Source organism: Echinops telfairi, unplaced genomic scaffold (assembly GCF_000313985.2).
Source record: "Echinops telfairi isolate 266 unplaced genomic scaffold, ASM31398v2 ScPeMD7_3533;HRSCAF=4204_0, whole genome shotgun sequence".
Classification (NCBI taxonomy): Eukaryota; Metazoa; Chordata; class Mammalia; order Afrosoricida; family Tenrecidae; genus Echinops; species Echinops telfairi.
Window position 1 is genome coordinate 37,149,206 of NW_022107431.1, and position 16,146 is coordinate 37,165,351.

General features: G+C 41.7%; 1 protein-coding gene across 4 annotated transcripts in view; it reads right to left on the minus strand.

Moving 5' to 3' along the window:
- Window positions 1-16,146, minus strand: part of EYA4 (EYA transcriptional coactivator and phosphatase 4) — a 299,787-nt gene that overhangs the window by 261,995 nt on the left and 21,646 nt on the right. For all 4 annotated transcript variants that reach the window (XM_004701992.2, XM_045294471.1, XM_004701990.2 and 1 more), the window contains exon 2: window positions 922-1,020. In XM_004701992.2, the coding sequence (XP_004702049.1) occupies window positions 922-954 (33 nt within the window). In that variant the 5' untranslated portion in view covers window positions 955-1,020. The remainder of the gene's footprint in view (window positions 1-921; window positions 1,021-16,146) is intronic.

The following is a 16,146-nucleotide window of genomic DNA, read 5'->3' on the forward strand; positions in this document are numbered from 1 at the left end:
AAAGAAAATACATCCTGCACATCAGATATTTACATGATGATTCATAACAGTAGCAAAATGGCAGTTATGAAGTAGCAACGAAGATGATGTTATGGTTGGGAGGTCACCACCACAGGAGGAACTGTCTGGAAAGGTCGCGGCCTTGGGAAGGTTGGGAACCGCTGCTCTAGCTCCACTCACTAGGGCAGTGCTGCCAATCCTACCAAGGATGTGGAAATGAAAGCTTCATAAAGTCTTTCCCTTTGGGAACCAAGAACTCAAAAGATCATCAACCATCTGCCGCATCTTTCCCTGTGCAATAAGCTCTGGAGGGCTGTGGTTACCAACTTAAAATGAACAGTAAAACCACTGCCGTCAGATCGATTCCAACACAAAGTGATCCTGGAGAGGCCTTCTGACACTGCCGTTTCTCACAGGAGCAGGTCACCTCGTCTTGCGCCCGCTGAGCAGCTGGTGGGTTCGAACCATCCAGTGCTGACCCGACCGCACTGCCAGGGTATCAAGATGAATATTTGACATGCTGAGAATATACGCTTTCGTAAATTATCTCTGTTATGCTTCTGATAGTCAACAATTTGTAACTTATCTAGGCACATATGGACTACAACACCATACAGGCGGTGTAGAAGATGGTTTGTGCTGTATGATTTCAGTGATCAGAATGATTTCAGTGACCACCGTCTTTCTACTGCGGCGTCACCAGTAGATCACCAAGGGAGACCACAAATGGTGGCAGCGTCACGAAGCAGAAAACAGCATAACTTTCCAAAAGAGAGTCTTATAATCTTGAGAGAAAAGTCAAAGGTCAACTGAAATTCGTTTGGAGGAAAACGTGACTTGCAACATACTCATTTTTAAGTTAGCTCTGGGTCATTCTTCCACAAACCTTTTCAACCAAAGCACGACGGAATGTAGACTTACTGATTGCTCATTTAAATCCTGCGAGTCTTCCATGGGGTTTTCTCACGTCTCCTGCCACTCCCAGGTAGAAGCAGCTTCTTGCGATTAAAAATGGACTCTCTAAAATAAAAAGGTAAAAATGGAGAAAAAAATTATCTTCTTTCATTCATTTGTAAAATGACCAAAACTTAACAATGATTTAGCAGTCAGTAATTTGGGGAATCAGTTTGTTTCAAACAAAGTTTGTTAATAATATCTCCACATCTAACAGAAATGATCACTTCCAAAATTGTGTCATAGTAAATTAGAATCCATGAACAGCTAGCTACTAACAAGTCCTGTAGATAAACAAAAATATGTGAAGAAAACTGTGAAAATGCAGCCTGCCCTAAATAGTGCCCCAGTTTGCTAAGAGTGGTCTTCATGAAGCAACTATCAAGTTAAAACACAAGGAAATACACTAGCTATTCACTTTCTAAAGAAAATAAAATAATTTGAGAAAGATTAGTGTACATTAAAGTAGGACAGGTTTCTATTACAGAAAACTTACCCTGAATGACTTAATGTTCATTCTTCACTTCTAAAGAATATAATGCTACAAAATGCACACCCAGTTTTAAAAAGTGAATAAAAATGAGACTGTTAACGATGAAAAAAGCATTACTGATAAATATAGGAAAGACATACTGGTCTATAAACTACAGTGAGACAATTGTTAGCATTCTAATAAAAGTGAACCATATTCTGCATTGCACATTGGAACACATTAAAATAAAGATAACAAAATCTGAGAAAAAGTTATATATTTATTTAGTTCTCAAGTAGAAAATGATTATGTAACCATAAACGATAATGCCATTCACTCTCCAAATATACATATGCACACATCATCATCACCAAAAGGATCAGATCATGGAAATCTAGAAAGAAATATCTCCACAATATCAAACACAACAGAGTAACATCTTTCATATATAGAAAAACGGTCTATTGCCATAAAGTAATGTTTAAACTCACTCATGAATAAGACAATTCAGCATAAGAAATGTATATTTATGTCTTTACATTTATACATATGATAGATATTTAAAAGGAAGATTTAGATGTAAATTATTAAAGCTACACGTTTCAAGTACTATCTAGTGTCTGAGGTTGAACTGTGTCTCCCAAAGTGAATGTTTAACATCCTAAAATCTTGACATCTATACCTTGTTTAGAGATAGGTTCTAACTGTTAATCGGAGTTTTGCTGCACACAAACAATGGAATACTAAAACTACACATCATTCATAGAAATGATGAAACTGTGCAATACCTTGTAACATGGATGGGTTTGGAAGACATTTTACTGAAAAATGTATTCAATCATATCAGGGAAAATATTGTATGAGACTAGTTATAAAAGAAAAAGATCAGGGTAAAGGTCTTCATAACAGAAGAAATAGGTATTGCTGGTTAACAAGAAGAGAAAGAGAGAGAAGGAGAACCGATAGGCTATAGGGTTGACAGTGGTGAACGGGAAGATAACACCCACAAAAGGGAGAAGCAGAAAAGAAGGTAGGGTGTGTGTGTGTGTGTGTGTGTGTGTGTGTGTGTGCAACCTATTGAAAGTTAGATATGTTTTTAAATTTTTGAATACAAAACTATGATCTGAAATGTAGCTCAGAATTAATTCACCATACAATTTGAGATTGTCAAGAAAGCCATGTGAGGGCAGAATTAATGCTGCAGCCAGACATCAAGGAACACCTGGGCCTCCCAGAGGCTGAGAGACAGAAGCAAGCATCTCCTTGCTTCTTTAGGAGGGGCATGGCCCGGCTGGCACCCTGATATAGACAAGTAGCCTCCAGAATGCTGAAATAATCCATTTCTATTCTTATGGGCCCCTTAATTTTAGGTACTTTATACCAACCTTAAGAAACTAATAATTTAGTAATAGGAAAACATCCAAGCTAGACCTTCCTCTACTCTCCAGGATGCGACACTGTAAAATCATGTGTTCCTCACTACCTGCATAACAAATTAGTCAAGTGCTCTCTACAACTTTGGAGAGTGATATTCCTTTTTATTCTGAGATAAATGGGCAACATTAAAGGTGAAATGATAGTAAGAGCTTGCAAAGAGAAGAGATAATAGATTCAGCTATATAACAGTTACACAACATATATACCACTTCTGACCCATGAAGATAGTTATTAGCATAAAAACAGAAACTAACTAGTATTGGTGAAAATGTGAAGAAAGATAACATTCATATGTTGCTGGTAGGAATACAAAACCGTCCATTCATTATAAGAACATATTGGGCAATTCCTCAAAATTTAAACACCGAATCACCACCTGACTCAGCAAGTCCACCCCTAAGTAAATATCAAACAACGTGAAAGGCGAACCTCAAACAGAGGTGTGTACACCAAATGTTCATGGCAGCATTCATGGGTCACACTGGTTCAGCACCCATCGAAAATTAATCCATAAATCGATTGTGATATATACAAACAAAGGAATACCATTCAAAGACAGGGAGAAATTATGTTCCGGTATATGCTATGACATGGATGACACTTGAAAAGAAATAACTCAAATCTAAATTGCATGGGTCAAAGACAAAAGGGCATAGATAACACGATCCCACTTACATGAACCCTCCAGAATAACCAGTGCGTTGGAATAAAAAATATAACAATGATAATCTGCGTGGGTCTGGAGAGGGGGTAATGGAGACTTACTCCTTAGGAGGTGCTGAGCTTCTGTTCCGGGGTTGAAAACCCCGGAAATGGACAGCAGTGAAGATAGTACAACACAGCGACTATACTTAATGTCATCGAGCTGTATAATGAAAAAAGTAAAAATGGCAGATGCTTTATGACACACACATGTATGCATATGAGGGTGAATGAAAACGTATCTCAACTAAGGCTCCAGTTCATTCATACACAGAAGTACTACAAACAGGCTCCAGACATTGATAGGATATCAACTGAAATGTTTCAACAAGCTGATAAAGCACTGGAAGCACTCACTGGTGCATGCGAGGAAATTTGGAAGACAGCTACTTGGCCAGCTCACTGGAAGAGATTGATATTTGTGCCCATTCCAGAGAAAGGTGACCCAACAGAATACATAAATTAAAAAACAATATCATGCGTATCACATGCAAGTCACATTTTAATGAACATTATTTGACAACGGTGGCAGCTGTACATTGACAGGGAGCTGCCAAAGGTTCGGACCAGATTCGGAACAGGATGTGGAACAAGAGATATCATTGTTGATTTCAGATGGATCTTGGCTTAAAGCAGAGAATACCAGAAAGATGTTTCCTAGTGTTTTATTGACTATGCCAAGGCATTTGACGATGTGGATCATAACAACTACGGATAACCTTGAGGAGAACGAGAATCCCAGAACACACGATTGTGATCGGGAGACATTTGTGCAAACAGAACCGGGAATGCTGCATGGTTTAAAATCAGGCTATGTGTGCCTCAGGCTTGTATTCTCTCATCATACTTCACCTGGATGCTGAGCAAATCATCAGGGAAGCTGGCTTATATGGAAAAGAAAGCAGCAGCGGGATTGGAGGAAGGCTTAATAACAGCCTGCCACGGGAAGATGACACACCTTGTTTGCTGAAAGTGAGGAAGACTTTAAGTGCTTCCAAACAAAGATCAAGGATTGCAGCCTTCACTATGAATTGCAACTCAGTGCAAAGAAAACTACAATAATCATAACTGGAACATCGTGATAAACAGAGAAAATATTGAAGTCAAGGATTTCACCTTATTTGGATCCACAATTGAGGCTCACGGAAGCAGCAGTCAGGAGATCAAAGGATGTACTAATAGGGTAAATCTGCTGCACAAGAGCTCTTTAGAGTGTTGAAAGGCAAGGGTGTTACTCTGAGAGATAAGGTATGTCTGACCCCAGCCAGGATATTTTCAATCTTCTCATGGATATGTGAAAGTTGGACAATGATTAAGGAAGCGTGAAGAATCAATGCATTTGAATTATGATGCTGGAGGAGAATATTGAGACGTACCATGGACTGACAAAATAACAAACCATTTGTCTTGGAAGAAGTACAGCCAGCATGTTCCTTAGAGGCAAGGATGGCCCAGAGTTCCTCTCACATACTTAATTTACGTAAGTTGTCCAGCCAGACAAGTCCCTGGAAAAGAACACCATGCTTGGTAAAGCAGCAAGGCAGTGAAAAAGAAGGAAATCGTCAACAAAATAGGTTGGCCCGGTGGCTGCGTTGATGGTTTCAAACACAGGAACAAGTGTGGGCCAGGCTCGGGGCCAGGCGGTGTTTTGCTCAGTTCCACACAGAATCGTTGTGAGTCTAAAGGGGTGTGGTGGCACCGAACAACTACATATGCATGTGAAAGCTGATACTGAATAAAGAAGACCCTAAAGAATCAATTCATGTCGGTTATGGTGCCGGTGAAGAAGATGGAAAGTATCATTGACTGCCCAGAGAACAAGCAAACCTGTCTTAGAAGTACAGCCCGAACGGTCCCTTCGAATCAAGGCAGTCAGACTCCATCTCATGTAGAGAGACCGGTCTCTGGAGGACAGCATGCTTGGTAAAGTGGAGGGGCAGCGAAAACGAGGAAGGCCCGCGACAAGAGGGGCCTCACAGTGGCTGCGAAGATGGGCTTAACCATAATGACAATTGTGGGGATGGCAGGGCCATCTGCCGCATGTGGGGCTGCTCTGAGTCTGAACTTCCTTGAGCGCGTGTAACAATAACGCGGTGACACGTCCAAAGCAAGGCACACAACGTTCTGCTGTGATCTGTAAGATTGTCACTGATTTTTCAGAAGTGTATTAGCAGGCCTCTCTTCCTAGCTTGCCTGAGTCTGGAAGCGCTCCTGAAACCTGCCCATCAGAGGTGACTGTGCTCATAGAGGCAAAACGTCCAGAATTCTAGCAAAGCAAAAGCCAGCCAAGGATGACAAACTGACAGGCAGGTGGTAAGATGTAACCTACAGTGAAATTGTGATTATGAGAATTTCCCCCATTTTCTATTCACACAACAGAGTATATAACATGCTTTTTCTAGGGGGATTTGAAACAACATCAATGTATGCTGTCACAGTCATGGAAGCTAGAAGACTGGAATCAAGGGGCGGACAGGGCCATTCTCCTGCCTGAGGTTCTAGGAAAGAATCACTCCTTGACGGTCCCTAGCTTCTTTCTGGTGGCCACCAGCAACCCTGTAGACGTGTCACTCCAATCACTCCAGTGCCTCCCTCCACCATCACATGACGTTCTTACTGTCTGCCTTCACCCACGGCCTTCCTTGTAGGAGTCTTCTCTTTCGGTGGGTCTGTGTTCAAGTTTCCCTCCTTTTATAAAGACACCCGACACTGGATCAGAGCCGACCTAATGCAGCAGGTCCTCACCTTAGCTTGATTATACACCTGTAAGGGCCCGATTTCCAAATCAGGTACCAAGGGTTAGACCTTTCATATCTCTTTTAAGGGGACCCAAGTCAACCCACAATATACACCATCAGTTATCACACTGAATTTTTTTCTAAGAAGCGATCCAGCTTTAAATGTTATAGCTCCAGAAAATCTGCCTAAGAATTAAATATAGGATACTGAACAACAGGAAAGGAGTGATAAGCTTCCAGAAGGAACACCAGTTCAACATGCATTTATCATTTAAGTAAAACTGAGCCCTCAGGGAAGATCTTGGAGCATAGGAAAATTAAGCAAAAACTAGTAGTTGCCCCTTTTTGTTAACCACCAGTTCAGAACCTAGTCTAAGTCCCAGCTGGGGAAGGATTTGCTCCAATGTTCCATGTTACAGCATACTGCTTTGCTTTATATTTCCTTAAAACTTAAATTAATTGTTGCTTCCTTTCACTTTCTATGACAACACGAATTTCTTCCTTTGCCAAACACACTGAGGCACTAAAAGTATTATGAGCCCCGTGATTTTAAATTATTGAACCAAGTAAAACTACCTAGACTAATTGGGACACCATATTATTTTACACCAGTTTAGCCTAGGTTGTTATGCTAGATCCGTTAACATTTAGTTTTCACAAATACATGAGAAAAAGATGAGAACACTCTTAGAATCAGGTAATAGAAGTATTACCTCATAATAAAGATATAAAATTAAGGTACAACAGTGACCTCCTGCTGTTTAATGAGGCACTAATCTCATTTCCAGTTCCATCTCAAGGCGACTGCCTTAAAGGAGTGAAAAATATAGATAAAAAACAACTTTTCACCAATACCATTTTTACTTATAAAGATTTTTGGTTTCTGCAGTTAAGTTTTCAGTATGCACAGAAAACACAGCATCTCCTTTTCTTTAACTGTCTTCTGAAAGTAAGTGATACATTCTTAAACCAACCAAAACTAGAATTTTAAAAATCAACCTTTTTATTTTTCACTTTTAAATATACACAGGACTTTTATATGAACCTTTGAAACAAGAGTCAGAAACAGAACCCGATGCGAAGGCCTGGTCTCTGGAGTCTCGGAGAAAAGGGGGTTAAAGTTGCTTAAAGGAGGTCAGCAGTTTGGGGTGCCCATCTCATTCTCGTCTTCTCTGCCTCAAGACCAGGCTGCCCGTGCCTGCCTTCGCCTGACTGACCTCGTTCTGGCCAGGGTGAAGAGGGGGGGGATCTGTTCAAAGGCTGGCATGCGAGAAGAACAGAACACCATTCCTTATAGACAGAAACAAAGGGCACAACATGCCACCAGTCATTAAAGCAGACAGCAAGCTTCGCCACGAACTCCTCACCCACCCATTCTCCACAGTCCGTGAGTTACCAAATCCAAATGATACCAGATAGAATGCACTCAGTTCTACCCATTTCTCTCTCTGCTCACGGTTCCTGAAAGAGTTCATGCGGCAGCCTCCTATCGGCCTCCTCTTCCCCGCCCCCCCACACCGTGCTGCTCCACGATTCACATGTTTTCACACACAGTCAGATCACGGGGACTGTCCTTACTCTCCCCTCACTCTTAACACTCCCACCACATTGACCTGCAGTCAAAGCTGAGAGCTACACAGGAGCTGTCCGTAAAGGTGCACAGGTGTCTCTTGCTACAATGAAAGAAAATAGAGAGAAAAAAGATTCCATTTTCCCATCCAAATTCCAAACCCCTAGATTACCCTTTGAGGAAGATGTTAAGGTCGAGGCTTTCCTAACTTTGGTTGCAGCCCCTGTGAAAGTCCTGGGACGGGAAGGCAGGTGCCTGAAAGGTCACCCTCATCCCCTCTGACATCATACCTTTGAACCAGAATAGGGTGTGCAGAGTGGCAAAGGAAAGCTGCCACTGCCTTCTATGTCATTATTCAGAAAAGTCGTCCTACCCTCTGAAGTGTAGATCTCCAAACTGCCAATACCTTTTCTGAACTATATCACGTACAGAAATGAAGGTGTGCTTGCTGGGGGCATATTGACTAGCCATCTACTCCCTAGTCAGCTTAACTGGGTTGGGTTCCTTCCCGGGTCTTCTCCATTTACACCAGATTGCTTCTGTTTAAAACTCACCGCCAATTGGCCTCATCACCATGGAGTAGAGTCCAACTCATAGGCCCCCTACAGGACAGAACGGCCCCGGGGGCTACTGAGTCTATAACTCTTACTGGAGTAGAAAGCCTTGTCTATCTCCCTCGGAGCAGCTGATGGATATGAACTGCTGACCTTGTGGTTAGCCACCCAATGCATAACCACTACACCACCAATGCCTTCCTTTCACAGCTAACACTCAGAGAATTTGTAGGATCAGTGTAGATGACCACAATCAAGCCAACATCGCAATAAAGCGGTGCCACTCATGCTTTTGGTTCCCATTGCGTACCTAGGTTATATTGACACTATACTACAGTCAGCAACATGGTTATTGTGGTTAGGGGCTATCAAGTCAGTTCCCTACCTATGTACAATAGGATGAAACACTTCCTGGTCAATAGCATTATAAAAAAATTAAGAATATTGTGATAGGACTTATGTGATATAGAAACACAAGGTCAACACATGTTAGGAAAAAAGCGGTACTGAAATAGGGTTGATGCATACTTTACATTTTTTTAAATGCCATACCAGTGGAACAGATCTGTCTTGGAAGAAGGATGGCCAGAGTGTTCCTTAGAGGCAAGAGTGCCAAGACTTCACCTTACCCACTTGAGCACTTGAGACGTGTTCTCAAGAGAGATCCATCCCTGAAGAAGGTCATCATGCTTAGTAGAGGAGAGGGACAGTGAAAACGAGGAAGGCCCTCAATGCGATGGACAGACACAGTGGTTGAAACAATGAACACGAGCAGGGGACCAATTGTTGTCACTGAGCAGGACCAGACAGTGCTTCCTCCTGCTGTGCATCGGGTCCCTATGGGTCGGAACCAACTTGATGGCACCTAACAACAGCGATAACCATCCTCGGGTGGCAAAATTTCTACAATGGCAAACTCGGGAGCTCGTCTTCCCCACGAGGAAAGAGTTGATGTGTCAGGAAAAACAGACAGAAGCTGACGCCAAGGGAAGCAAAGGGACAGGCAGTCAGAAAGTCCCAGAACTTCAGGACCTCAATCTCCTCACCCCCGAAGTCTCCCTGTTCTCTGTGCTTCCTGCTTCTGGGCTCTTCGGTTCTTTCTTGGATGCCTTGGGCTAGTCCCAGAGTTCTGAAATAAAGTGTTCCCTTATATTCTCTCTAAACCTATCGCCTAAAATAAGATTAGCACTATAGAAGAAGTCTCAAAACATTTATTCTCATTCTATTATTGAGATTCTAGCTGTGAGCAAGCTGGGTCAGGCATGGGCTGACACTGGTCAGGCTGCACGCCAGAGAAGAAAGCCAGAGAGTCAACAAAGAACACCCAGCTCCTATCCTACAGCCAACTGTTCGGAGAAGGGGAGATGGGCTTTCTTTCACCATGCACGTGACTCTCATCCCTGGCCCGTACAAACGAAACACAGTGAAGGTGGCCAAGAACCAGATCTAGGTGAATTCTAATGAGCACCTTGCCTGACTTCCCCCTCCTTAAGTGGAGCCACGCTACAAACTAAATGCTGAGCTATTTTTGAACTCTGTTTATAAAGACAGAACATGGGATTCTGCAGAATGGTTCAGTTAACACAACATGTTTCATAAGAAAAAGAGGGGGTAATATTTCCTATGCTAAAAAATTTTAACAAGCTCAACTGCACGCTAATGGCTTGGGTAAGTTGTGGCAAAATTTCCCTGAAACTATCCATTATCGTTTCATTTTGAATGGGCAGGTCAAACCAAGGTTTACTATCAAGTTTGTGCTTGCAAAGTGTTGATGGTTGGCTCGTTAGCCCAGAGAACACAGAAGTTGTGGCCCGATGGTCCCAGGGGTTCGTCTGAAAGAATGTTGAGCCTGAGCAAGTTCTGCTGTCCACAGATACTCAGAAGAAAGCCAAGAGCAAAACAAAGACGACCTATCCCGGGCCATATCACTCCCTTTCCCATGGGGGGTTCTTGCTGCTCCTTCTAGCCCACACTTTGCATCTACCATGGTATCGACCGCCAGGGCTCGTCTACTTGGCTTTCCAACAATCTGGCAAAAGAGAAAATATTTTAGTCTCTTCTTAGAAGCAGCATACTTTTTGTTTTATGTGAGAAACCTCTCTTCCATGTACCTAGGAAGCATTTTTGATGAACAATGCATGACTGTGTATAATATTTAATGCCATCAGATGACTTTCTATCTTTCCTGAGGAAAATTTACTGAACCTTGAAAGAATTTAAGAATGGACCTCCAAAATTCCATATTCAACTCTTGACATCCTAGAGGTGTAAAAATTAGTTTGGCTAGCAGGAATTCAGTGACTCCAATCAAGACTTTGGGGAAAAGAAAAATAGATCTGAGCGTTCTAGCTTCACCATTAGATACCTGTATGGCCCTGGGAAAGTTAATATATTTAAATGCCATCTTCTTTATCCATAAAATGGTGGTGAGGATAATAATGCCTGTATCTATTTTGTTAGGATTAAATGAATTAATTTGCTTCAAAAATACAAGTTACTTCAATTAGCACTGACAGTGAGAGAAAACCTTTACTTTAAAATTTTGTTCTCAATATCTCAAATTTAAATTAAAATGTTTTAACACTTTACTGTACAGTATACCTATGCAATTTCTCAAAAATGTAACAGTTTCTAACTCTGCTCTTCTAAAAATACTACATGGCTCACTGACTTCCAGGAGATCCACTCAACACCTATATCTAGATCCTATCCCCAAATCGGCAACTTTTACCAATTCTCTGGACTTGAATGTGGTTTAGGAAAACAAACACATAGCTAAGAGTCATCAGCATGCATGTACTCCACTCTAGTTTGTCTTCCTACATACATACATCAAAGCTAGAACTAGTTTGAGTATTATTGAGAGATTGATGCTACCAATAACAAAATTACTGATGGGCTGACAAAAGGGCAAAAGCACATTTGGGGAAAAGCAGCCATAAGAAAGGCATAGGCACTCACGGGAGCAGGAAGCTGAGCAGTTTTGAATGGGCAAATGTACACAGTAGTAGTGGACGAAGATCACTGTGCTTCCACTGTGAAGTAGCAGGCATTGCTTGTCCGGCACTTATGACATACTTGAGTTACAAAGAACCTCACTTACAGCAGAAGTTAAGTGATTCCTGAGAAAATGGCAATAAGTGAAAGCTGAGAGAAAAACAATACGCTTATGTTTATGCTGCTGGGATTGTTATTGTCACAACTATCTGTATCTAAGAGGAAGGACGGGAGGCAAGGCAAAAAAGGAAGGGAGGCTGGAAAACTTGTTTCATTGGCTGAAGTGGGCCTAGAACAATGCGGACTACCATCAGTCTCCGCGAGGATGTCAGAGGATGGGAGCTTTGGGAAGATTGTAAAATAAAATAATCACATGAGATAAATCAAAACCTCAGTGCTGCACAAATGTAAATTCTAAAATGCAATGCATGTGTGGTATGGAAACCTCAAGACCAAATTAAAGGCTAAATTAACATTTAGACTGGCCTGGGGACTAGAAATCCCGAGATCTAAAAGAAGCAAATGTCAAAGTGCCCCATAGGGCACAAAGGGTTCTGGAAGGGAAATCCATCAACAACATGTATTACTAACGATATAATGTTTATTTTTAAAAAGTTAAAGTCTGCTTTGTTGTAGTTCAAATATGTCCTAAGCTGGGGACTATCTGTACAAATCCACGATAAAAATAAAACAACAACAATAGTTAAAAGACACGAGGGAAAGAACAAGAAAGTATAATTTTGTTCTAGTAGATATCCAAAGAGAACAGAGATAAAGGAAAATAATATTTAGAGAGATTACTTACAATTTTCTAGAATTATAAAAGGACATTCAAACAGAAAATTATAACAAGTTAAAAATATAATAAATAAAACATAGCCAATCAAGATGCATCATGAAAAATGCTAGGAAGCAATAAAAAATTCAGGAAAAAAAATACACTTTCAAAGCAAATAGGGGTGAGGGGAGGGGAGAAGTATCCAGATTTACCTAAAAGAACAACTATAGTCCATTGGAATTGAGTTCATGCCAACTCATCCCAAACCTATGGAAGAGAGCAGAGTTGCTACTTGGGGTTTCTGAGGCTGTCAATCTTTATGGGAGTAAATGACTTCATTTTTCTCCTGTAGGGTGGCTAGTGGATTCAAACTGATGGCCTTCCAGTTAGCAGCCCCACTGGTAACCCACTATTCCACCAAAATCAAACAACAAAAAATACAAAGCTCACTGTCATTGAGTCAAATCTGACTTAAAGTGGCCCTATATAAGGCTGCTAAGTCTATACATCTCAGGGAGCAGACAGCTTCATTTATTTGTGGAGGAGCAGCTTGTGTGGTTGAACCACCAATCTTGTGGTTCAGCAATCCAACACTTGCTGGACCGCGCCAGAAGGGCTCCTTACTATGCTCCAGGGACTAAAGATCTATGTCAGTCTAATCGCTGTGGGGCCTTCTTTGTGAACTCAGAATGCCCAGGACAAGCACTGCTGTGCATACACATCCCTTTCAGAACAATATTCTTTAGGGTTTCTATTAAGTCTTTAATTATCTTGAGTGAGGAGAGGGGGAGGGGGGGGAAAGGTAGGGGTGTCAACAAATCCAGGGACAAGGGAACAACAATTGATCTAAAATCAATGGTGAGGAGGGCATAGGATGCTCATGGGGCTTGATCAAGGGCAATGTAGCCAAAAGGAATTACTGAAACCTGAATGAAGGCTGAACACGATAGTGGGACAAGAGGAAAACAAAAGGAAATAGAAGAAAGAACTAGGAGGCAAAGGGCATTTATAGAGGTCTAAATCTAGGCACGTACATATGTAAATATATTTATATATAACATTAGGGAAATAGATTTATGTACATATATTTATATGCTAAGTGTTAAGGTAGCAGACAGACCTTAGGCCTCTACTCAAGTACTCCCTCAATGCAAGAACACTTTGTTCTAATAACCCGGCATTCCATGATGCTCATCTTCCTGACACGATCGCTGAAAGCAAAATGGGTACATGGGAAAATGTGAAGAAGAAAGCTGCTGGTGCCTGGCTATCAAAAGATACAGCGTCTGGAGTCTTAAAGGTTTGAAGACAAACAAGCGGCCATCTAGCTGAGAAGCAACCAAGCCCACATGGAAGAAGCACACCAGCTGTGTGATCGTGAGGTGTCAGTGGAATCAGGTATCAGGCATCAAAAACCCAGAACAAAAAACCTTATCGATGTGAATGAGGGGGAGCATGAAGTGGAGACCCAAAGCCCATCTATAGACAATTGGACATGCCCTTATAGAAGGGTCACAAGGAAGAGACAAGCCAGTCAGGGTGTAATACAGCACATGAAACCTACAACTTTCCTCTAGTTCTTTAATGCTTCTTCCCCCACACTGTCATGAACCCAATTCTCCCTTACAAATCTGGTTAGATCTGGTACAGATAAAAGCTGGAAACACAAGGAATCCAGGACAGATAAACTCCTCAGGACCAATAATGAGAGTAGTGATACTAGAAGGGGAGATGAAAGGTATGGGGAGAAAGGGGAAACTGATCACAATGATCTACATATAACCCCCTCCCAGGCGGGATGGACAACAGAAAAGTGGGTCAATGTAAGACATGAAAAAAAAATTTATAAATTATCAAGGGTTCACTAGGAAGGCAGCATCGGGGGGGGGGGGGGGGATGAGCTGATACCAAGGGCTCAAGTAGAAAGAAAATTTTTTGAAAATGCTGAGGGCAACATATGTACAAATGTGCTTGACATAATGGATAGATGTATGGATTGTGATAAGAGCTGTAAGAGCCCCCAATAAAATGATTTAAAATAATAATAATAATATTTTGTACTTTCCAAGAGCCCTGGTAACATAGTGGGAGACGGGTTGGGCTGCTAACTGCAAGGCTATCAATTGGAAAACACCAGCTGTTCTTCCAGAAGACGATGAGGCTTTCTACTCCCGTAAAGCATTACAGCGTCAGAAACCCGCAGGGGTAGCTCTACCCGGTCCTGTAGGGTCTCTGCTGAGTGACAATTGCCTCGATGGCCGTGAGTCTGGAGTATCCCTTCAACACTTCTGAGTTTTAATTCTGAGACTAAACAAATGCAGTAGATTTAAAAGGCGACCGAATCCTCTATAAACTGATATTTTCATATTTCACTTGCAAGCGTCTGCTCTTTCTATAGGAGTTTTTGGTAAAATAAGTGATATGTATACTACTAACTTGATGGTTTATTCCTATGCAGGCATGAATAGTCTATTTTCATGATGGAAGGAGGGTCATAATACGTAATAAATTTGCTGGCATATAAATTATAGCCAGAATATTTATCAAAAGAAAATTAACAGATTGAATTCTAAATGAATATTTGGTAAGAATTTTATTAACTGTGATTCCATTTGCTTTTCTAAAATGGTATCTGTCAGAAGGGAATCAGGGTTTTATGGATTCTGATTTCTAGTTGAGAGATCCAAGGAAGTTCAAATACCTTGCTAGTTCTGAGGGATCAGGATATAAAACTCATTCCACTGACTTTACAACTGCATTGCACAGAGGCATCACCTTTATTTTAAAAACAAAAAAACGCAAAAACACTGCCTGTACAGCTTGTAAGATGTTAAAGGCCTTTCTGAGGGCTGAAATTGTAAAGCCTCAGAAAATGCTATCTCAAAAAAATGTGTTATTTTGATTCTAATCCACAGTGTGTCTCTGTGTTCTGTTTTTGTTGTTGTTTGTTTGTTGGATTTTTAAGACAAATTTGGAGAGAGAGAGAGAGAGAGAGACAAAGAATGAAACCTGTTCAGTGTTCTTTCTTTGGTGTGGGATCCTGAAGAATGTAGACCTATTTACAGGTCCATGCTATGAGTCTGTGACTACAAGACCTGAAGCACTTCAGCTCCAGTGAACAGAACTGCCTTCTTCCACTCTTTCTTTGACTCCACCATATATTTCATTTTCAACGTTAACCCTCCAGGTCTTCTACTCTCTGGTCTGCCCTCCAGAGCCACAGAAAATGAGGTAAGTAGATCATATGTGCAAAAATATGGCCAAAGAGGGGTGGGGGTAGATTTCCATTGAGTCCATCCAACTCATGGCAATCTCTTGTGTTACAGAGGAGAACTTCCCCCTCAGGTGTTCGTGGTTGGCTTGCTCACAGAAGCAGATACCCAGTCCATTCTTCCAAGTGGCCATTGAGGAGATTTAAAACACCAATGCAGACATCAGCATAGGGGCCCTCTGTGGCCTCCTCCGGTTTCCATACTGCCACTGTCAGATATGCCTCTACCTTCCATCTTTCTTTACCTATTCTGACCAACCCAGGCACTCTACTTCTATGCTGGGTTTAAAAATTCACTGTCATGGCCACACAGAACCCACAGACTATACTCAAAATTAGGGAAGTGGATAGATTACCCCAAGCCAGGATCAGAAAACATGGATCCAGTCACTGGTCCACGGCAAGACCTCTGCTCAGCCAGCAGCCAAGCCTCTCTTGGTCTCAGCTTCTCTTGGCCTCTGCCTCAGTGGAATCCCACCTGTAGTTCTGCCTCACAGTCCATAGTCTCTGTTCTGTCACATGGCTTCCTCACCTTGGGGTCCTGGCCTGGATCTTTTGCTCTGCCCCATAATCTCTGTGCCACCTTGTCTGCTGCTGCTTGTCTCGGCCTCCGCTACTTCAGACAGAGATCTCACACATGCCCTTCTCCTGGTGGTCCTGGGATTTCTCTCTG